General features: G+C 28.5%; 2 protein-coding genes across 2 annotated transcripts; both read right to left on the bottom strand.

Annotated features, from left to right (window-relative positions):
• Positions 1 to 12414: 12414 nt before the first annotated feature.
• LOC136086101 (ATP-dependent DNA helicase PIF1-like) lies at positions 12415 to 13647 on the bottom strand. The gene has a single exon (XM_065808372.1). It carries the CDS (start codon positions 13645 to 13647, stop codon positions 12415 to 12417), a length of 1233 nt encoding a protein of 410 aa, XP_065664444.1.
• A 5216-nt stretch (positions 13648 to 18863) lies between these two features.
• On the bottom strand, positions 18864 to 19346 carry LOC136086100 (deoxyuridine 5'-triphosphate nucleotidohydrolase-like). The gene has a single exon (XM_065808371.1). The coding sequence runs from the start codon at positions 19344 to 19346 to the stop codon at positions 18864 to 18866; it is 483 nt and encodes a 160-aa protein (XP_065664443.1).
• Positions 19347 to 24811: the final 5465 nt, after the last annotated feature.

Here is a 24811-nt window from a genome sequence, read left to right as displayed (position 1 = left end):
TTCTAACAAAAAAGTCAACTTGATAGGCGGTGGGTGACATAACGCTAAAGAGTTTACCTCCACCTAACGCATTAAAGGTCCACATATAACTCAAATGATCGGCGTTCATGTTTTCCATATCTAATATGTCATAGCAAGGAAACGTGTCACCTGGTAAGGGTATATGATTGGTGTACAAGACAACATTTTTAGTAACAAGATAAAAATATTTTATGTGTCTTGTAGGATTGCTAATCATATCGCTTTGAATATCTGATAACATTTTTTTTATAGCAGGTTTGGATTCCATTCTTAATCCGTAATTGTTTCTAAGAAGGATAGGTTTTCATCTACTCGAGTTAAATTGGTAGGTACGTCCATACTGGCTAAATGTAAAATGGTGTTATTTTTAAATGTGGGTTTGTCAATATCGTTAGGAGTCAAGGGTAAACTAAAATCGTTCAAGACATTATAATGCACGCTAGCTTCATTTTTATTTTTAATTTCGCTAAAATAATACGTGCTACAATCATATTTATTTACATCTAAAACATCGTCAAACGTTAAATTGTTCATTTTTTCTTTTTTTTTTTTTTTCTTGCACTCTTTTCTTCAAAGGTTTTAAAAAAGTGGTAACATATTCGTTAAAGTTTTTATAATAAATGTCTTTGTCTTCTTCGTTAATAGGTAACAAATCTTCTCGTTTTACTTTAAAAGTCGTATTTAAATCGCCTACTATTCCCACTTTATAAATATAAACGGGTAAATAACCTTCTACTGAAGGGTTAGAGCGCTTAGAGACTTTGATAATAATTACTTTTTTGGTAGTGTCCCAATAGGGTTGATCGCGAGTAGTCGATTTGCTAAAAGTGTCTTTGGGATGTATTTTATACTTTTTCAAATAACATTCGGTTCCAATGGAGAGAGGTTTATATATTTTTAATTTTTCGTATTTGTATTCTTTTTCTACTCGATGTAAGATGTTGAAAAAAAAATGATGTCCTCGTCTTTTGCCGTCTCGGTATTGATCGACTAAACGAAGAGCTTTACCTTTGGCGTCGTCAGCATCCAATTCATCAGGAGCGATTCCACTTGTGACTCGTTCTTTTTCGTTGAGTTTTTGTTCCATGTCCTCGATACAAAAACTCCAATTCTTTTTTTGAAGTTCGCCTTGTTTTCTTAATTTTTGATAAAGTTGTTTTAAACGTCCTATGGTTGATTCGGCCAAGTAAGCTTTTCCATAATTTTTAGAACTAAAATGAACAATGTTTTGTTCATAACACCATTCTTCCATTTTGTTGTTAAAAAATCCTGCAAGTAGATAAAAGTTTTATCGTCTCTTTTAATGTCTTCAAAAATATGTTTAAAACTGCTCAGCACTTTGTCGGCTGTTTTTTTACTAGTGACTCTCAAATACACTTTTTTAGATACTCCATCAACCACAACTAAACAAAATTCGGGTCGATGAGGAGCAAAATTTAAATTAAAACTGTTCATGTCGGCCAAATCAGCTTGAAAATATTGTCGAGGTCTATCGTACGAATATTGATGTGTTTCGTAAACATAAGGTTTCCGAGGTGCTTGTTTTTTAGCGTTGACATCTGTTGTTTTTTTAAAAAGCAAAGTAACGTGTGACCAAGCGGTGATGAGACCGTTCCATTTGGCATATATGGAATTTTTTAAAAGCGCTTTGAGTTGATCATAAAATTTCAAATCGGTTGGATTTTTTTTTAAAGTGTCTAATTGCAACAAAACTTTTTTAATTTTGGGTACGTCTGTCAAAGCAAACAAGCGACTCAATAATTTAGTCAGTTGATCTTCTACAAGGTTGTCAATAGCATCTCTGAACACATTGTCCATTTTTTTTTTTTTTTAAAAGTCGGAATATTTTGTTATCGGAGCTTTTCTTTTTCTTTCTTCTATATTTGTAGATGACGATCTAGTAGATGATTTTTTTGTTCTTAATCCTAAACGACCACTTCTAGTTAACATTGGAGTTTCAGTACTAGCAGTAGCAGCTGATGGTTCAGTTTCAGTTGTTTCAGGTAAAGCAGTAGCTCCTAATAATGTGGGAGCAGTTTCAGGTTCAGTAGATGCAGTTGTTTCAACAGGTTCTTCTTCTTTTTTAGTTTCTATCGGACCTAAATAAGGATCGGATGCTCGTGTTCGTGATTCTTTTTTGGGTGTAGGAATTTCTAATAAGGAAGACCTTGTTAAAGGATGAGTGAATAAATTTCTTTTTTTAAAATGGGTAAGTAGTTTTAAAGCGTTGGCAAAATTTTTAATATTATTAGAATCCATTTCAAAACATTTTTTATAAGATATTAAAAGCGAATTTAAACGACCAAGTTGAGAATTATACATTGCGCCCATTATCATTAACATTTCGAGTAAACTTTTTTCTTTGATTGTATTTTCTGTACTGTAAAATTGATTTGAATTGGATTTAATATGATGCAATAATCCCAACATACCTCCTTTAGCACAAGTTTGTTGTAGTTCTTCTTTTAATAGGGCTGCATCTGTTACATCTCTAAAAGGTAAAGAAGGTACAGTGTTGAAAAAAGTTTTGAACGTTAAATAGAGCATCGTTTCTCTGATGGGTCTGCTGGCTAATGCGTTTTCGTTATAGTTGTTTATCATTTGAACAAAAATATCTTTATTAGGCAGTAAATAACTGTTGACTTGAATGTATTCTCTCAATATTTCAAATTTATCACCTCGAAACATTTCGCTATATTGTATACATCTTTGTTGAATAATGTCTTTTGTTTGTGTTAATATTTCAAAAGCTCTATTTCCACCAAAAATTTTATCGCTGAGAGATTCGCTTTCTATAAAACTAGAAGTCATAACAGTGTAAGGATCTCGAGCTAGAGCACTAGCATATACACCTTCGGAGGTTAATTTAGTTTCGTTTCGGAAGGGTATGTTATATTTTTTAATAAAACTCCATAATTTGGCAAAAGTGAGTTGTCTTATTTGGTAATAATCGGCTATTATTCTCATGTTTGTTACAGAATGAGAAGAAGTGAGTAAAGTTAAAAATTCGTTAGCATAATAGGAATATTGTTTTGGATCGTTTATTTCTTCAAAGGCAAAGTTGCTCACATTGTTAATAATACTAGCTATAGATTCTTCTACATCTACGACGTTGGCTAGGTATAAAATATAAATTTTTCAATTGCTTAGAGTGGCTTTTTCGTTTCTTGGTTTGTAAACGCGTAAAGAAATTTGATGTGATCCAAATCGATAATTGACTTGATTTTTACACATATCCACCAGATGTTTAGGTAAGTTGGGAATTTTTTTTACAGATTCGTTTCGATAAAGCTGTTCTAGAATTTCACTCGCATTGGCTGTTTCGTGAAAAATTAAAAATTTATTAAGAGGTGTCAAAGTGTAAATTTTTTTATTAGCCGATGGAATAGTGTTTAAAGTAGTAGAATGCGGTAAAGTGTTTAATGTAGATTGAATAGAGGTGGGTGGTGTAGTAGTAAGAGAGTTGTCTTCAATAGGAAATCTTTTTAAATTTCTCATCATTCTTAAAGATTCGCTAATGTTTCTTTGATCAATTTGATCATTGAATTCGCTTTGTTTATTCAGATTTAAAATGGATTTAAAAGCGTAAGCATCTCCTCCTACGTTGAGATAAGTTTTCCATTTTTCTTGTTCGCTGATTAAACTTGTAGTCATATCACTATTGAGCATAGTGTCTAGAGGTAACAAAGCATTTAAATTTTGTTGAAAGCTTACTTCACCAGCAATTTGATTTTCGAGATTGATGGGATCAGCATAATTGAGAGAAGAAGGTAAATCATATCTTTGAATAATGTCAGACACATTCGATGTGTTTGTTTCTCCAGATTCTAGGTTACCTTGTTCGTTTTCTTGTTCGTCGATTTGTAATAATTTTTTGTTAAAAACATCCATGTTGTAGGCATTTTTGGCTAACACCTTACGTAAAGTTATTAAAGGAGACTCGTGATAAGGTCTATATCTATTCATGTTTCATAAAAATACAAATTATTTTAAAATACAATTCTTTTTGACAATAATCAACGTCAAACTGTAATAATCTTAATAAATCGATTACAGTTTTTGTAGGATGTATAGTGTCGAATGAGATTAATTTATTAGCGTAATAATTTATAATTTCGTGATAAAGTTTAAAACGAGTAGAGTTGAAATATTCTTTTAAAACGTCGTAATTGTGATAAACAAAGTCTGATATAGCTTGATTTTTATCTTTCATTTTTTCTTTTTTCATGATGACTTTTCCGTTTTCGTTAAATTTTGGATACGGATACAAATATTCTTTGTCAAAAAGTTTAATTTCTATACAAACGTATTCTTGAAAAGCGTTTTTTATTTGTTGACGTTCGTGATCCGATAAAAGTTCACATTTTGACATTTTTACAGCATTAAAACGTGTTAAAATTTCTTTCATCCATTTTTTAATTTCGTTTTCGTCAATGTCTTTTCTTCTATTCATTTTGGGAATAAAAATTTGACCTCGAACAGCCAACTTTTGTCTCATGGCTTGACGTTTACTCGCTTTGTTGGAAGGATTGCATAATTCGAAACCGTTTTGTAAAATTTGTAAAAATTCTTCGCTTTCCCAATCATGTAGAATCAGAACTGGGTCCGCCGTCTGAAGATTCGTCTGTAGATTCGTCTGAAGATTCGCACAATCCATAACGTTTTTGTCTTTTAATTTCTTTAAGTAGCTGTGTTGCTCTTTCGCTTTCACTCCGTTTTCTTTTTTTTATTGGATTTTCTTTTTCCTTATTTATATAGATTTTATCTTCTTCGCCGGGTTTATTCTCCTTCTCTTGATTATAGTTGTTGTGATGCGATTTGAGATAATAATGATTTTTTAGATTAGGCGCTTTTACGTAGGGAAAGGTTTGAAAACTAACAATTTTTTTGTTCACGCTCATGTCTTTATAATCAAAGTCCAATTTACCTTGAGCGTCTACTGGAATAAATACTTTTTGTTCTTTACTCGTAATCTGAGTTCTTAAGAGTGCAACAGAAGAGTTTCTTTTAAATAAAGCTAAATGTCCGTGCTGATTAGAAGTTTCTTTATTTAACAAATCGCTTATAACGTGATGATGCATTTTGCCGGTTGAAGGAAAATCGTTTTTAAATATTTTTTCAATTTTGCTGTTGTTATCAAAAGAAATGATACATTTGTAATGAGACACTAAATTGTTCCAACATTGACTGGCTTTAGAAGGTACGGAATGAAAAATGGTAATAGTACCTACTCCGTGATGAGATCCGCTAGAACACGCGCTCGTGTATTGTTGACTCTTTAAACAAAAAGCGCTAATATCATCGAATAAAAGTATTGTTTTTAATAAACGGTGATCACTATTTTGAATACCGTATTTATCTTTGGAAAAACCAATGGCTCTCTGTATTACTGAATCTAAATTTTCTGGACTGGTAACTGTTATAATATGATACGCTTCTAAATTATTTTTAGAAGATTCGATAATATTTTTCCATGTTTTGTGTTGACATTCGCTTGGTTCTCTCATTTGTATCACAAATAACATTTCGGCATCAGGAAATTTACCACAATGTAATAAATCTCTAGCCATAGTCGATTTTCCGCTGTTTGTAGGTCCTGTAATAATTGTATTTTCAGGATATACATCTTGAGTAGGTTTAAAAATATTAAATTTAACTTGTGAATGGGTTTCTTCGTCTTTGAGTTCAGTTTCTTTTGATGTTCCTTTTAAATAAAAATCATGAAAACCTTTTTCGTTTAATATTTCGGTTATAGATCTACCATCTTTCATTTCTAACGGTATCTCTGCAGGTTGTTCTACAGTTTCGAGTTTTTGTTCAAGAGGTTTTTCTTCTTTTTCTTCCATTTTTTATATCATTAAAAAAAAACGATTTTTTTAATTTATATCTTTTTTTTTACAAAAATTTTTTTACAAAAAACAGTCTAAAATAATTTTTTTAATGTCCAATCTTGGTATATAATCCAATACGTAAAGTAATTGTTCTTTTGTCCCGTTACGATTCCATATTTTTAACATTTGAAAACTTTTTTCATCGATATTTATATTATAATAGGTCAGGGTTAGGGTTAGGGTCAGGGTTAGGGTTCGGGGTTTCTCGGGGTTTTAAATATCTTCCACAAGGTTTCCAATTGATCGCCAATCGTCTTGCTAATTCTGTTAGTAATATAGTGTCCTCTATTAAGTTATGATTCGTTTTTTTTTCTCTAAAAGACAAGAACAATTATGTATTCTATTAAAATCTTCACAATGCTCACAATCTTCTTCATAACAGCCTAAATGACATACAAAACTCAAATATTCAAGTAAACATTCTGTACAACAACTTAAAAATGCTTCAGGGATTAACTCGCGTCCGTTTAGAGTGATTAGAATTAAACGAGAAGTAAAAAATCCTTTTTTGTCGTGATAATATTGAACTTCGTTTTCTGTAGTTTCTACTAAATAAAAATTTTTTAAGTTAACTTCTTTCAACTTGTTTTCGAGTTGTAGGGTTGTTAATTTTTGATCAAAAAAACTAAACTCCATTTTTTTAATTTACAAAAAAATTTTTACAAATTTATATTCTTTTTCATATCGTATAATAAAGGTATCAAAACTTTTCGATTAAACATCGCCATTGTATGATAACGCTCTGATTCTTTTATAATATTTTTTTCAATTTGAAGTAAATTTTGAATGTGTTCATCGCTACAAAATTTTTCCTTATCAGGTAAAACTTTTAAATTGGCTTCTCGTATCGGTTCTATAAGATAATGATCTCGAATTTCAGTCATGACTCCGTCATCAAAAACATAATTTTTTTGTGTAAATCTTTTTAAAAAATCAGTAGGGTGCGTTTATATTTTAACTTGTTTGTAATTGACACTTATTCTATTTTGTTCGATAGGTTGATTTTCTTTTACCACTGGAAAAGGAAGAGGTCTACACAATCTTTTTGCAGCAAAGGTATCAAAGCCGTTAACATAATTTGAAAATAAGAGTTTATAATTGGGTACTCCTTTAGCTCTATTTTTGTAATAATTTTCTTTTTCTTCATCTGCGTTGACGCTGTGAACACTATAACATTTAGATCCCATAGCAAAAGCTTGAGCAATGTAATAGGGAGGAGGTATTTCGTTTTGAAAATGATCCGTTTCTTTGGCGTAAAGAGTGGAATAAAAAGGGTGAGTTTTTTTAACATTGGAATAATCCATCCAACGATTGCCAAAGTTTGAAAAATAAATCCATTCTTCTACCTTTTCGCGAAACGTTGTAGAAAGCATTTTGAGTTTCTTTTGCGTAATGAAAAAACAACCAGAATCAGTATCTGTTACTACCAAATGTTTTTCAGCTCCATGATTTCTTAATACTTGTCCCAATTCCCAACTAAAACGTCCTACGTTGAGTTTAGCATAAGATGAAATTTGTGAAGCCACAATACGTAAAGATGTGTTAAAGAGTTTGCATTTTTCGCTAGTTGTTAAAATGAGAGCATTTTTATGATCTTTTGATTTTAAGAGTTCAAAGGCGTCTTTCATTTCATGATGATTGTCTTGATCGTGAAATAAAATACTTTTGGTTTTAACATCAGTCATCAAACCAAACAAAGTTTCTTTAAAATAGTCATCATAACTAAAATCACTCGTCTCGTATTCATCTAAACATACTTTTTTTTCAAAAACGTCCAATTTATATCTTTCAGGTTCAACACCAATAAATAGGGATCCGTTATATAATAAATTTTGAAAATGAAAAGGGAATAACATTTTAATATTTTCATCTGTTTGACCTTCTTGAATTAAAACACGACGAATGTTTTGAAAATTTTCAATACTATTTTGAAATGCTTTTTCTTCGTGGTTAATAAAAGTAGTATTTAGTTTTTGTGCAATTTGTTGACTCAAGGTTCCGTAATGACCGTTAATTTGCAATTTGCAAGAAGCATCCACTACCTTGTCACCCTTTTTAATAGCTTCTTTTCTTTTTTCCATATTTCTTTTTACCATTTTTTGAGCTAAAGGATAACGCCATAGAGGAAGCACTTTGTAAATTTTTTCAACAACACATCCACAGCACGTAGTCAACCATATTAAAGTGTCTAAAAATTCATAAGTTTCATGCGAACTTAATTTCATGACCAATTTAATAGTTTTGCCTTTTTCTATACCGTAGGTTCCATTGTTTTTGAGATAACGTTTGGATACAATTTCAGTGGGAGAATAATCTTGAAAGGATATAATTTCTTTTTCTACCATGGGTGAAAAACCTCCTGCTTGATCTTGATACTCTGGTTTCATAGTAATTTGACAAATCACTAAAGCACTAGTTGAAAAACCGTTTAAATTAACGCGATGATATTTTTGAATCACATCGTCTAAAGTGGTACATTCCAAATCAAAAGAATATTTCATGTGAAAAGGTAAAGGTTTTAATTGAGCTCCTCCGTATTGTCCATTTTCGTCCATAAAAATTAAACATCCTCTCAATTCGCTGTTTAATTTGAGTTCTATTATTTTAGGTTCAAAGTAATCTGTATCAATGGCAAATTTTTGCGTACCGTTGGTGGACATACCGCCTCGAATACTCTTTTCAATCATTTTTTGATGTTCGTTGGTCGCAGGATATTGGATTGGAATTAAACTGATGGTAGAATTTAATTTGCTTGTATAACTAAAAATGCTAACATGATTTAGAATATGAAATTTTGTAAATTCAAATGTTCTTTCGTCAAAGTCAATCATAACAGAACCTAATACGACCGTATCAAGCACAGTATAGATATGCAATAAGGATTTTAAAGTTTTTAAATTTAAAAAGTTCCACAATTTTTGAACACCTTCATAAGCTTCTTTCAATTTTTTAATTTCTTCTTGTAAGTTTTTAGACTTCACTAAATCGTTTTGAGCAAATAATTCAATAGGTGGAAATGTTTTATATTCAATGTTTAAGAGTTCGTCTGTTATTTGCGAGTAAGGAAATAATGTTTTTTTAATAAAACAGTTTTTAAACTCTGGATTGTCGGTTAAATCATTTACTTCGGGATGAAAAGGTCGTAAATAATGCAACATGGTGTTGACAATTTGATTTTGAGCTTTTCGTGACAACATACTACTGGCTTGTTCTAAAAAACAGTTTAAAATTTTCAAACTATCTACAATTTTAATATGTTTACCGATGCAGATAATATTGACTTTGCTTACATTTTTAGATATAACAAAAACATCTTCCATGTTGCTATATTTTAAAAAAGCGTTAAAAGGTGTAGTTTCAGATTCTGCCAAATGACCGTATAACGGACTATCCAACATTTTTTTTAAACCTTCAACAATCATAATGCGATTATCAAAAAAAGCATTGTGAGCAAAAATAGGACAAGACAAATGCAGACTATATCTACCTAAATATTTGTTGCAATAATCGTGAGCTAATCCATACACTTGTCCAGAAAAATGATTGTGATCAATAACAAGATAATCTTCAAAAGCGTTAAGAAAAAAATTGCATTTATTTAAAACTTTTTCTCGATTTTTTTCATCTTGAATAAAATCAGATAAACTAAATTTTGTTTCAAATTGATTATTAAAAGCAACCAACATGGTGTGATACCATAATTCGTAGACAAGTTGCTTAAATTTTCTCATTAGAAACAAAAAATGAAGGTTATCTGTATATTGATCACCACTTTCGTTAATACATTTACGAAAGATTTTGATTAAAAAGTAGGGATCTCTATATCTTCTTGATTAAAATAGTTTTCAAATTGGTGTTCGGTCATGATAAGCAAAGACAATTGTTTCATATAATCTACAAGTTCACCAGTGGTGATTCTCACATATTCACTCAATAAACCGTTAGTGGCAGGTAGGTATTGAAATTTTTCCCACCATATACAACAAATGTAATACGAAGTGGAGACTCGAAATAAATCTTGTTTTATTTTTTCAGCATCGTTGTCGATTAAATAATTTTGAACGTGACAAGGTAACATGAACAATTCTAAACGTCCTACTCTTTGAAACACCATGTTCACAACTTGAATTCGTTTGTCGTTATAAATGCGAAATTCATTATGATTTAATCTTTCATTTTCTTGAGGAGTCATGTGAAAAAATTTATTTTTATAAACATCAGATTGACGTATTTTATCTACGGGAGTTCTACAAATAGAACATAAAGGATTTTCTTCTTGCCATATTAAATCTCTTTCTTCACTTGATATATTTAAATTTTCAAAACGCGGTAAACATATTTCATAAGTAAATCGAACTAAAGTATCTGCTAAAGCAATGATATCGTAAACTCTCAATTCCATTACTCAATGGATTTTTTATTATGAAAATACGGTTGAAAGTTTAGAAAGAAATCTTTTAACCTGTCTACCAGACTATTTTCAACCAGGAGTTTCTTTACTTCACAAGACACACAGACGTATCTTGTGGGAAAAGTTAAATTGTAAAAATAATGAAAAATTAATTTTTCATTATTTTTACAATTTAACTTTTCCCACAAGATACGTCTGTGTGTCTTGTGAAGTAAAGAAACTCCTGGTTGAAAATAGTCTGGTAGACAGGTTAAAAGATTTCTTTCTAAACTTTCAACCGTATTTTCATAATAAAAAATCCATTGAGTAATGACTTGTCCTTGTTCATCCAAACCAAAACATTCTCTTGCTAATTTTTCATGAATGCATTGAATCACAATGGAATGACAATAATAATTCAACTCAGATAAAGGTTTGACTTTGGAAGTAGCATTTTCTTCAGACTTTGTAATACTCGTTTCACAATCAAATGTCATTAAAAAAGGAAACAAGTTTCTACTTGTACACATGAACGAATTTTGTGGTCGATAGTGAGTAATGCAAACACCGTATGTAAATTTGTCCGGTTTATAATAGCATTCGCATTTGTGTTTCTCTGTAGTAAATTTTTGTCCACAATCTGAACATTGAAACAAAACACGCGAGTTGTTGGAACAAAAATACTTTGTAGAAAATTTTTCATTTAACATGCTTATAGCGTGAAAAGAATTGTTTTTTTGAAAAATACAAATTTTTATCGTGTTGATTGCTTTTTTCCGTTGATTGGCTTTATTTCTTTCTTCATCATTAATAAAAACTCTTTGAGAATCTTGATCGTCTTTGGTAATGTTTGCGCTTTCGTAAACCACTTTTAATAATTCTACAAGAGAACTTTTATATAGTGATTTTAATTTAGAATGCAGCAAACGAATTTTAGTGTTACTTTTGTTAACGGCAAAAATTTTAATGTTAATACGATCAAAAGTATTTTCGTAGGCAAAACAATGACACAAATCAATCAAAGTTTGAAATGACATATTTTTAGATTTTTCTTTTAATTGTTGTGAAACCTTTTTCCATGCTAGAATATTTTGCTCTTCTTGATCTTCAAAAAGAAGTTGTAAAATATTTTCTTCAGAATATAAATCAGTAGCATTTTTTTCCAACACTTTTTTATTCCATTCTTTAACAGTGCACACATTCCATTGACGAATCAACAAAGAGACGAGAAACGCTGAATGAAAACACAATCCTGGTTCAAACAAAATACTATAATCTAAAAACATTTTCCTTTTTTGTTGATAAGACAGATTAGTATAAGATAAACTTTTTAGTGATTTTTCCCATTGTGTTATAGAATGAGGTCTATACCATTCACCAAACCATTCGTCCATTTCTTTCCTCTTTTGTTGATTTTTTTTGTAATATGTTTTCATGTGTTTCTTTTGATTATCTTTGCTTTTCCTTTGTTGATTTAGTATTTTTTTATTTTTTTCATAATAGCTTTTGTTGTGTTTTTTCTTTTTTTTAATTTCTTCATCTGTCATGAGCATTTTTCTTTTAAAACCAGACAATTCAAAATCTCGTAATTTCATCATGGATCTTTCTGTTAAATTGGATAAAGTTTTAATTTTAATATTACATATTCTTATTATCTTCCATCCGCTATCGTTTTCTAAAACATTAAAAACAGCTCGCACATTGGCATCTTGAATAAAACGTAAATTTGTCGGTCCTTCAAAAGGTTTAATAAAATAAACAGGCGAATTGTAACAACGTTTCATTATTTTACAATAACCATTTTCAATAGATTTGCAACACAAAGTAACAATATTATAACCCAATAAGAAATTTTGAAACAAGTCACCAAAAAGAATACTGTTTTTCATTTGTGTTTTAAATCCTTCCATTGTTTTTTGTTCAACATGATAAACAATTTCATCAGGACTTTGAGTTTCTGAATAAAGTTGTGATTCTTCTACAATATCCTCATCTTTATAAGCATCTTTAATGTAAAAAAAATGTTCCGTGTATATACTGTTATTACTAAATTGAGTTTCCTCAGTTTGATATTCAAATTTCATTTTTTTTTAATAATCTAAAAAAAAAAATTTACATGTATTTTTTATAAAATTCCAAAACATCAGAATCAACAGTAATACTTTTAAATAGTGTTCGTAAATCAAATTTATTATTAATAATTATAAATATATCGTTAATATTACAAACTCGTGATAAAGAAACATAATAAAGACTATTAATAAAAGCCTTTGAATTAAATTGAACAACGGCTTTATTCATGGTACTTCCTTGAGCTTTATGAACAGTAAAAGAAAATGCTAATTTTAAAGGCAAACCATATCTTGAACCTACGACAGCATGAGAGCAATCTAAAATTTCTTCTTTGACACATTCAATTTTGACTTCTTTTTTATTCATCATCACCCAAACTGCATTATTTTCTATTAAAATGACGGTACCAATAGTACCATTGCACAAACCTTCTTCCACATTAATATTTCTTACAAGCATAACAATAGCACCTATTTTAAGATAAACAGCTGCTGGAATTTGAAACGCACATGGAATATTTCGATTTTTAATAACATCTTTAGCATAAAACCAATACCCTTCTTGTTTGATAGTCTCCATTTTTTGATTGTTATAAACATCCACTTCGATGTTTCTAAAAAATAATCTTGTATATTTAGAGTTTAAATTTTCATCTTTTTCAAAACAACGCGTCATAAAATAATCAATAGTTTGGTCTAAAACTTGACCAAAACGTATTTCATTTAAAGCTCCAAAAAATTGTTCATTGTCTTTTTGTCTAAAGCATTGAGTTAAAACCAACACTTCCGTCATGTAGTGTTGCCATATTTGTGATTTAAAAACAAATTGTCCTGTAACAGGTGGCAACTGAAAAAAATCACCACAAGCAATCACTTGTACGCCACCAAATAATTCATCGTAACATTGTCTAATTTCACAAGCTATTAAATGTAATAAATCAAATGTTGAAGCGTTAATCATTGAAACTTCATCAATAATTAAAACATCAGTTTCCAACCACGTTTTTTTAATGTCTGGATGGATATGACGTTTATAATAATCAACACTTTTAACACCAGTTTCTATACCAGCAAAAGCATGTATTGTGACACCATTGCTTAAATAAGCTGCTTTTCCTGTACTCGCAGTAATATGTATTGTTTTATAAATTTGTTCACTTTGAGCAATTTGGTTGACAATATAACTTTTTCCACAACCAGCGCCACCAGTAATAAAAAAATTCTTTCCATCATCAAGCCATTGAAGTGCTTTTTGTTGTTGCAAAGATAACATTTTTTTTATTATTTACTGAAAAAAAACGTTTTTTATTTAGAATAAAAGTACATATAAGTATACTTGATAAAAAAAAATAAGTTTAACATTTTGTTCGTATTTTAAAATTTATTTTGAATACAAATATATTATAGCATATTTTATAAAAAACATCATATATATAATGTTCTGATCAACAAGTCTTTCCACTTTACAAAATAAATCATTTGGTTCATCTAACATATTATACATTCGCAAGTATCATTTCGTTTGCAGGCAATAGGTTTTGTTTAATTAACAACTCCAACATTTTTTTATTATGTTTTTCTCTTAATTTATGCATCTAAAAAAATCAATATACAGAATTAAAACATTTTTCACAATATATAAACGAACAACTCTCCCCATCAGTATATCTATATTCATCACACTCTTCACAATCATTTAAATAATGTTTACAATTTTCAATTTCTACACATTTTTCTTTTACATGATTTAACACATCTTCTTTAGATTTTATTTCAAAAAAATCATAAAAATTTTCAAAATTTAAATTCAAATAAACATGATAATGTATTTTAATATATTGAAAGACCATCAAAATCAATATATGAGGTATTCTTTTCATTTCTTCATTGAAAAATCCATTCCACTTGTAATTCAAATAATACCATTTACAATGTTGACATAAAATTTGTTTTGAAGTAATCGCATGCATTCTAATTTCTTCCAAAGTAGCTGGGTTATCTTGATTGAATTGGTATATTTTTTCCATCAAAAAATCCAAATCATTATCTGTTAGTTGCATTTTTTATTATGTAATATAAAAAAAATAAAGTAAAATAAAGAAAAACACATTTATAAAAATAGTTAATTTAACGAATTATTCTTTAAATAATTACAATTAACTAAGCATATATAAAAAATGTTTATATATTCTCTCATAGTCATTATTTTTTTCCGACATTATAATTTCTGTTCTAATCTTTTTGCATTTAGAACACATATTGTTGGGTTCACAAGCGCAGAAAGCCAAATAGTTAATTCCATCTTTATAGTTAGAAGACTTTTTCGTTAATATTTCGCTCGATTCCAATTTGTTGCATGCCAACTTTATATTATTTTCCATTTTTTTATTATGTAATCTAAAAAAATACATTTTTAAAAAATAAAAAAAATTTACAGTAAATTTTTTATTCTTAAAAATAATATGTTCAATTCTCGATATATAAAAAATGTTTATTTCTCATTCTTTGATCGTCGATAAATGGCGAACGTATTATTATATTTTTGATTAGTTTGCATTTTGTACACAAATTAAATTCTTTACAAGGACATAACGATAAACTTAAAATTTGATTTTCTCGATAAACGATTATCTTTTTCAATAGATCTTTAGTCAATCCCAATTTTTGACAAGCCAACATTATATTGTTTTCCATTTTTTATTATGTAATCTAAAAAAAATACATTTTTAAAAATATAAAATTTACAATTATTTTGTAGTTTCCATTTGAAATTTATTTACAAAATCGTTGAAATATATATATTTTTTAAAATTTTCATGTATCTCTTGACAGCTAGCACATACTTGATCTTGAAAATCAACAAGTTGTTGAAAAGTCTCACATGGTATCAAATCACAAAGGGCACACTCGTCTGTTGAAAGCATTTTTTTTTTAATTCACCACTTGGATCAGAATTTGCAACATATTCTAAAAAATCATCAAAATCGAGATCATTCTTGACTACTTCTTTAACAAGATCAAATTCTTCCAAAGTTCTAACATAATAATCACTGTAACTTATAACAAATTCTTTGATGGCAGCATATTCAACAATATCTTTACCTGAATCGAAATTTTTCAAAGTTGACATTTTTTATTATGTAATCTAAAAAAAATACATTTTTAAAAAAATTCTACAAAAAAAATAATAACCAAAAATTCTTCTTAATTCAACATAAATGTGACAAGCATTTAAATTACAAAATACACAATTCGATGTACATTCACATTGAGCTATTTTACATAAAGCATCATAAACAAAATCACGTTTTTTACAAATCACTTTGAGTAATGTTTTTGTAATCCCAATTTTTTTTTATACTTTTTCACACATTTCAGAATCCTTTTCACTTAACCACCAACCTTGAAATAACAAATGACCAAAACTTTCTAATAAAAGTTCTTTTTCCTTTTTAAAAATTTTTTCTTCTAAATATTTTTATCAGTTTTTTCAGGTTTGACTTGTCGCACATGTTTTACAAATTTGTCAACTTCTTCTTGAGTCATTTCATCTTGAAACAATTCTTTAAGATGATAATCTTTCAAACAATCTTCTTGATTCATTTCTTCTTGAAACAATTCTTTAAAATGATAATCTTCCAAACAATCTTCCAAACAACCACTTTCATTCATAAAAAAATCTTTAGCATTCAAATAAGTTAGTCTTGTAAAATCTGGAAGAACATTGCTGTAAAGAACAACGTTGTTGTCACGATCAATATCTTCGATAAGACCAAAGCTTCATTCTTTGTTTTTAACAATTTCAAATTAACAAACCACATCCATTTTTTATTATGTAACCTAAAAATTACAAAAAATAATTACAAAAAATAATTACAAAAAAAGATTTATAATAAAGTATAATTTTCAAACATTTCAAGCACAGTTTTTTTTATATTTTCTTCATGAATATAACGTCGCACAAATTCGTATGTTTCTTTGCAAGATTCACAAGTACTTAACCCTCTACAAGTTTCTTTAGGACAAGATTCTGCTTCATTCAATAACCTCCCAATCGTTTGAGTTTGATCGTGAATAACAGCTGTTGATAATAAAAGTTTTGTGATGAGATTATTGACTTGAAGATTAAAAGACATTTTTTATTATGTAATTTAAAAAAATACAATAAAAATTAATTGAATACAATAAAAAAATACAACAAAAATTAATTTGAATGGTCATTCAAATTTCAAAAACAATTTTCTTTGGTTTCATTCATCGCGTAAACAATTTTCTTTGGTTTGTTCATTACATAATCAATTTTAACTTTTTGAGAATTTGTACATAGTTCTATACAACGTGATGAGGTTACAACAGGTGTTATTGAACTATTAGTTGCTCGTACTGTTAATTTTACCATTTTTTTATTATGTAATCTAAAGAAAAAAAAATTTAATCAAAAAAAGTACTCAAATATTCCATTGTTTTTAAAAATGAATGTTGTAATTCTTCGCGAATACGTATTGTTTTTTCAGTCTTATTGACAAAAGAAAAATGATTCATTATGTCTTTGCGAAGTTCAGGGACATTTTTTTCAATATACTCAAACATAGCCACATCTCTTTCTTTTTGTTTTTCTTTATCTACTGCTATTTCTCTTTTAAGCCATTCAATATTTTCTTGATTTGTCGTAAACAATTTGTTCATGACTTGCATATACAGTTGCAAAGTTTTTAATCTGTTTATAAAACCATCTTTCTCAGATCTTCTCGAATTAATTTGTTCAATTCATCTACTGCTTCATTTAAAATGTTGTCGTGAAAATTTTTAACAAAATCTTTAAAATCTTCACCATATTTAACAAAATATTTTACTATTTTATATTGATCAGCAATATCTGAATTAAGTTTGTCCAACTTTCTGTATTTATGATATATGTATTCTCCATTTAAATTCCATTTAAATTCTTGAAGAAAATCCATTTTTTTATTAGTTTACCTAAAAAAATACAAAGTATTAAAGTACAAAAAAAATTTAAGAAAAATAGGTTACTCGTTAAAAATATTTATAAGAGTAGTCATAAAATAATTTCTAACTGTTTTTTTTAACAATAATCTTTCTTCGTGCTTTGAAATAAAATGAAAATTTTTCATGTCCACGTTTGATTTCATATAAGAGAACATGGCTTCATCTCTTCTTGCAAATTCTTCCTTTTCTTTTGTTACAATAAATTCGTCTTCTTCAATTGCAGCATTGCAAATGACAATCATGAAATTGACCAACTCCATTAAAAAATGACGTATATTGAGATATTTTTTTATTTGCTCGTTATTTTTATTTATAATTTCTGTTATTTTTTCAAACTCTTCCAATATTCCATCTTGATGTTCATCATTGGTTAAAAATTCTTTAACGATAACAAAATGAAAATAAAAAACTGGTGATAATTCTTCCAAAAACTTCCACAATATCTGTTCAGAATGATGTAGTATGTAATATTTTGTAATCCATTCGATATTATCTTTAGACCATTTTTCATTATCCATGTTTTCTTATTAGTTAATCTAAAAAAATTATACAGTAAAATAATTAAATTTATATACTAAATCTTGATTACATTCATTATGATTATTAACAAAAGTTATTAATTCTAAAAAATTGTTTTCGATAAATTTTACATCTGTTAAATATTTTTCTAGACTATTATCCTCATCTATTATATCAAATGATGATATCATGTTTTTTGTAATTTGACATTGTTGATAAATATTTTCAAAAACAACCAAATATAAATTTAATGAAATAGTTTGATGAATAGTTCCAAATGTTCGATAAATTTCATTTTCATTCTAATCATGTTATCAAGTGCTTCACTAAATAAAATAACTTGACAGTTTTCTATAAACGATAATATGATTTCTAAACGAGTATGTTGTTCGTAATCTAATTTTCTAATGTCATACCAAGCTTTCCAAAGAACGTATTGTTTATCCATTTTTTAAATAGTTGTCTAAAAAAATTATAAAAAAAATTATACAGATAAATGTTTAAAATGATATTGTAAATCGTGATTACATTCCATATGTTTATAACTAAAAGTTAACAATTCTGAAAAAATTTCTGCAATGGTTTGTAAACTCAATATATAATTATAAACACTACTATTCTTTTCCATTTTTATAGAATCCATAAATAATTTTTCTCTACTACCACAATCAAGCTTAATTTTAGAAAAAATATCCAAATAACAATCTAGTTTATTTAAACTCATAACTTGAATTGCTTGCATAAAAAAACTCTCCATATCATTAACATCTTTGAGCACATTACTAAATGAGTCTGTTTGATACATGTTAACATAAGCGAATATTCTTGATAAACGTCCATATTGTTTTTCATCATGTTGAAAAATACTATCCCAAGTAAAGCGTGTAGGCCAACAATCCATTTTTTATTAGTTTTCTAAAAAAAAATTTACAAAATATAACAAAAATATTTTACAAAAAAAATTTAATTTCCAGTAGAACCAAAACCACCCTTTCTCTCTACGTCTTTAATCATTGACATTTTCACTCCACGACAACAACACCCATCGAATTCTATTACGTTTTTGTCAGCTTTAAATATTTTCACAAATCCCATTTGAGCAATAGCATCTCCACGTTTAATCACATAATTTTCTTCAGAATGATTCATCAATAAGACTTTAATTTCCTCTTTATAATCAGCGTCTATTATTCCTGGAGCATTAAACACTATTACACCATATTTGTAAGCTATACCTGATTTTGAATATACCTGTCCTGCTAAATTTGAATCCATTTCATTGATATACACTCCAGTATTTATTAAAACACGTTGATATGGTTGAAGTTTAACATCCTTTGAGCTTCTCAGATCAAAACAAGCAATTTCTTTTGTTTCACAAAAAGACCATTCATGAATATCTGTAATTTCGAGTGATTTAAACTCTTTATTTTCTTCCTTTTCCATTTTATCTATCTCGCTGTCTTGTCAAGAAGATGATTTGAACAAGTTTTTTTTTCACTCTTTTTATATAAAATAGTAGTCATAACAACATTATCACTATCATTAAAACAGAATTAAAAGTATAAAGTACAAAGTTTAAAGTACATCACACCACATTGAACTTTAGACTCTTGATTAAGGATTAACATTTTTTTAAAAAACTTGTTTAGTACTTGTTTTTTTTAATCTCTCTTTTCAACTCAAACAGTATAAAAAGAGTTCATTTTCATTTAAAAGTTCATTCACAACACAACGAACAACAAAAAATGGCAGAGTTTGAAATTGTTTACTGCAACGATAACACCTATGTTAAATTTGCAGATTTAGCAGCTGCTACTTTGTGGTTAATTGAATTTAAAGAAGAAAAAAATGTGAATCATAAACAATATTCTACTGTCCCTCTCAAACCGTTGGCACAATTTAATTATTACAAAAAAGAATTGATTTACAAACCAAAAAATGAGGGCTGTGAAATCTTATTACCATGGAGATATAGAGAAATGTGTGATCTCAACAAAACAAATTATTTGTTTAGATCAGAGCTAAAATTAACAAAAGACGACAACACATTTAAATTGCCCAAAGGCGAAGTAACTAATAATGTGGTTTTTATATTTAATCATAACAAAATGACCAAAAAAGTATTGCAAACTTTAATGGTGAGTATGCAAGAAGCTCAAAACAAAGCCTATATGACAGTGGCTTACCCTAAAACTCGCATAATAAAAACCATTGAGTTTAACAATTTTGATATACGATTAGCAAAAGAAGAAGACGAAATTCATGCTACAGAATACGCAAGACTGATGGCTATAGAACCGTCTTTTCACAATTCGTTAATTAAAAATGGTATTTCTCGAAATTTGAATCAAAATTTGAAGAGAGCTTGTGTCGAGCTTGCTGAAATTGAAACAAAAAAAACTAAAGTTGAACCAGAAGTACCAGAAGAAGACGAAGAATAATTTTTTTTTTGTAATTTTTAAGAAAATTTTTGTAATTTTTGAATTAAAAAACCTGTTTTAATATTAAAAAAACTTGTTTTTTTCTGATCTCTATTTCCTATATAAAGGGTGAAAAAAATAAATGCTAGTTCATTTTTGAAAGAGAAAATGACTAGCAAACAACTCGACGAAAGTCTCATCAAAGCTGTTCAACTTTTTTATCCAGATAATGAATTACATCCTATGTTGTTTGAATTTCACCATTTAAATAACACGTATGAAGAATAGCAAGACATTATCTTTACGTATTTAAAAAATTTTAACTTGGAATTGAACTTGGAAGAAGAAAAATACAAGGATTTGTATTATATCTTTATAGCTAAAGACTATGAAAATAAGCTTCATTTGTTTGAAAAACCTTCACGTCGTTATATGAATTTTGCAGAACAATCACCATCGTGGAGAACGAGCATGCTAGAAGTATGTCGCATGATAAACGATGATTTTTTAAATGTAACCAAAACAACAGTAGAAAAACAACACGAAGAATTAAAAAAACAACTAGAAGACTTTGTTAAAGTATATAAACTTTACTTCAAATCAAAAAACATGGAAAAAAAATGCACTTCATGGAAAAGCAAACTTAAACTGACTTTAAAGTATTATTTTTTGTTTCCTTATCTATCTAACAAATGGGAGTATGATAACTTGAAGAAAAATTGTAAACTATTAAATTACGTTTATCCAGCTTGCATGGACCAACCGCCTTGCTTTTCGTTTGACGATAAAGTTTTTCATAATGGCTATTACACCCTATACACACCAGTTCCTATTTATGAATATTTTATACAAAAAAAAGTACATCAAGAAGGAGATAAAGTGTACATTTACAAAGCCTTTGAACGTTGCAATTTTCACGAAAAAAGTTTAATAGAAATGTTTCCCACAGCTCAATGGTTTTTTTTCTTTAAAAGAAATTTTAACATTTCAAAGATTTTATACAGAAAAGAGGACGATGTTTATAATTATGAAAACGACAAAATAGTATTGTTAAAAAGTATTGTTAAAAAAGATCATTACACTAAATATTATGTGACTGCGGAAGATGGATTATAAACAAGACAATTTTTTTATTTTTTTTTCCATATCAAAAAGTTGATATACAAGTTTATTAATACGAAATATATTGTCAAATCATTCACAAGTCTCTTTTTTTAATATATAAACACATTTGATATTGTCTTTTATAAAATTAATAAAACTCGAGTATTCTTCAACATTTAATTCTGTATAATATTGCACGTCGATATTTTCTATAAATCCGTTTGCAAAATCTTCTAAATAGTGCGCAAACATAAATGTTTCATATTTAGGACAATGTTCGTGGGTATGTTTTTTCGTATAGTTACGTTGATAATGTTCTAAACACAAACTTTCAAAGTTAAAATAGCAAGGCAATTTACACAATTTGGGAAACAATAATTTGTTTAAATCAAATGTAGCTATTTTTTGATCATTTATTGTAGACAACACATCTTTTTCCATGTTTCCACCTTTATAAAATACGACATTATATTCGAATTTTGAAAATATAGTCTTTAAGTAATCCACTACGGAGCAGCAAAATATAATTTCACCAGTATACTTGAAAGACGGATAATACTCTAGTCCATGAATATTTTTTAAGCAGTATGAAAATACTTTTTTATCCTTTTCATCCAAATTTTCAAACTTTTCACATGGTATAACTTGCGTGTGAAAAAACTTTTTATCGACAAGTGATCTCAAACATAACTCTCTAATGCAGTTTCTGCCCCACTTGTGAATCTCTTTATTGGTAATAAATTCAAAATCTAACAACCACAACTAGAAAAAAAATGCTTTTTTATTAAAAAAAGAAGCGTATTCTTTTAATAAAATGAATAAAAAAGTATAAAAAATCAAATTTTTAAAATATTTTTTTACATTTTTTTAATTAAAAAATGATTCGCGTTGATAGCATTATTAAAAAAATTCACAATAATTGCGCGGTGTGCGCGCTCGATGAAGTATCTAAAAGATATAAACATTATGAACACAAGTCTGGAAAATCTTCACCGTCATCTAATCACATAGAAGAAGAACATTTTACAGATAAAAGTTCATTTGAATTTTTACAAAATGTACTCAATTCTAAGAGGATAACATTAAATTCTTACAGTATTGCAAAATGTTTTAAAAACAGTGAATTTAATAATTTACTCGAAAATCCTCAACTTTGTCCTATTTATCTCAACTACTTTGACAATTTGAAAGAAACATATGGTGATAATTATGTAATAGAACTCTATAAATCCAAGCTCACTCTTTTGCTGCTAGAAAGAAATATCAAACCACCTATGGTTCTAACAGAAGGTGATCAAACTGACGGTTTTGTGGATACGTTTACTTCAAAAGTAATACCTACCGTCTTTTCTTTGATAGAAAAACTAGATGGTGGTTTAAAAAAGAAATCTGTTAAAAGAAACATTGAAGGAATTATAAAGGAAGGAACCAGCGATAAAAAACTTTATTTGTTAATATATTACACGCTATTGTAACATTATTTATTGCGAGTTTTTTTAATTTAGAAAAAGAAGAATAAAAAAATGGCTACCGATGAATCTTTGTCTCGTTTTTTTAAAAATTCAGAATTTAAAAATTATTTTATAGGAATATATGCTTTTGATGAACTAAGTCAAACAAAAACACATATTCATATTATTCAACAAATGAAAAAAATGGCTCCTTTATCATTTACAACAATGAAACTACAAAAGAAGTAGGTCAACATTGGAGAGTGTTGATGAAAATAGACAAGGGTCATTTTTTTTGTTTTGATAGTTTAGGAGAAGAAAGTGTATTGCAACAAATTCCAAAACATTTAAGATTTAATAAATATTTGTTTGAAGCAGTAGAAGAAGTCAATAGCAATATACAAATCAACACTATTAACATTAACTACAACGAAATTGAAATTAATTCTTATATACGTCAATCCAATCATTTTCCTACAGAATGGACAGCAGAAAATTGTGAATTTTATTGGTTTACCAAATTTATTTTAAAATATAGCGAAATCACTGGCAATCAAAATGTATTTTTTTTCATACAATAAATTTCCTTTTCAATGGAATGACAGTAGTTTATGTGGTGCATTTGCCGCTTATTTTGTAGCTCTAGTCTTTCGCAGCGAAAATGTATCATATACAGATCAAATATATTTACCTTCGTTGTGCAGACTGTTAAACCATTATTTTTATGAAGTAACAACGCTTCATGCCTCTTCACTAGTTCAGATAAATCTTTATTCATTTTTTCAATTTATTAAACACGAACTCTTTCCACACCTTGATAACACTGCTAAACAACTGTTTGAAAAAGACATGCAGTTGCATTTTTATATGAAAAAACAGGAAAATCTGGAACGTGATCTATTGTCTATGAAAACAAAACAAATTCCTTTGCATTATGATATTTATGAAAAACAAATATTGGCTCAAAATGCTCTTAAAAGATTTTTAAAAGATGCAGGATTCTTAAGAACAAATTATGAAGCTACGTGGGATAAGTTATCCCTATTGGATATTCAAGCCATTCCATCTGTGATGAACGAGGAAAATGTTTATTATATGATTCAAAATGAAATGGATAGAATTTATGCAAACAATTATACACGATTAAAGACTGCCAATCAATTTTTAGATGAACCTATTGATGATGTCATGACTAAAAAAGAAATAAAAAGGCAGATTGCTCTGAATTTAATATAAACAGAATCATGAAGAGAACAGCACACACATTACTAGAAGAAATTGTCGAAGAAAAAATGCGCTACGTGTAACGATTATGGTGAACTCTATTTCCTCGTGTTAAGAGAAAAAAAATGACACTTTATTAAAAAATTGCACGATTCACTTATTAAATAAAGAAGTATGGATATTTAACACCATCACTAAAAGAGCGGGCAAAATACATCTTCACAAGACGTGTTGCTTGTCTTGTAAGGGGTCGTCCATAAAGTACGTACGCTCATTGGGGGAGGGGGGGGGTCTTCAAAAAGCGTACGAAAGCGTATAGGAGGGGGGGGGGGGGTAGGGTTCAATTTAAAAGTACGTACTTCGATTTTCTAATTTATCACAATTAACTAGATAATCAATAGAAAAGTTACATTCTGACTAAAGATTCTATTTTGGCAACATAAAAAGATGTATGAAGTAGAGGGTATAGTTTTCCTCTATGCACACACATGTATGGGCGCCCTCAGAATTTTTTGATGTTCCAGATAGGACACTTTCACACATCGTGCAAACTCATAACTTAAGTTTGTTTATACCTATGCCAAATGAGGAGGCCTTGCAAAATATCGGGATGGCGGAGGCCTGTGAACAAAAAGCCTTAAAACGCTTACCCTCCCGACCTCCAAAATGAGAGGGGTGTAAATTTTGCATGGTTATAACTTTTGGATTT

This window comes from Hydra vulgaris, chromosome 10 (genome assembly GCF_038396675.1).
Source record: "Hydra vulgaris chromosome 10, alternate assembly HydraT2T_AEP".
In the NCBI taxonomy this organism is placed as follows: domain Eukaryota; kingdom Metazoa; phylum Cnidaria; class Hydrozoa; order Anthoathecata; family Hydridae; genus Hydra; species Hydra vulgaris.
The sequence above is the reverse complement of the archived record's forward strand: the minus strand, read 5'-3'. Positions and strand labels throughout refer to the sequence as shown.

Coding starts and splice junctions, on each gene's coding strand:
- LOC136086101 (XM_065808372.1), bottom strand. CDS start 13,647: ATGTTATCTTTGCAACAACAAAAAGCACTTCAATGGCTTGATGATGGA.
- LOC136086100 (XM_065808371.1), bottom strand. CDS start 19,346: ATGGAAAAGGAAGAAAATAAAGAGTTTAAATCACTCGAAATTACAGAT.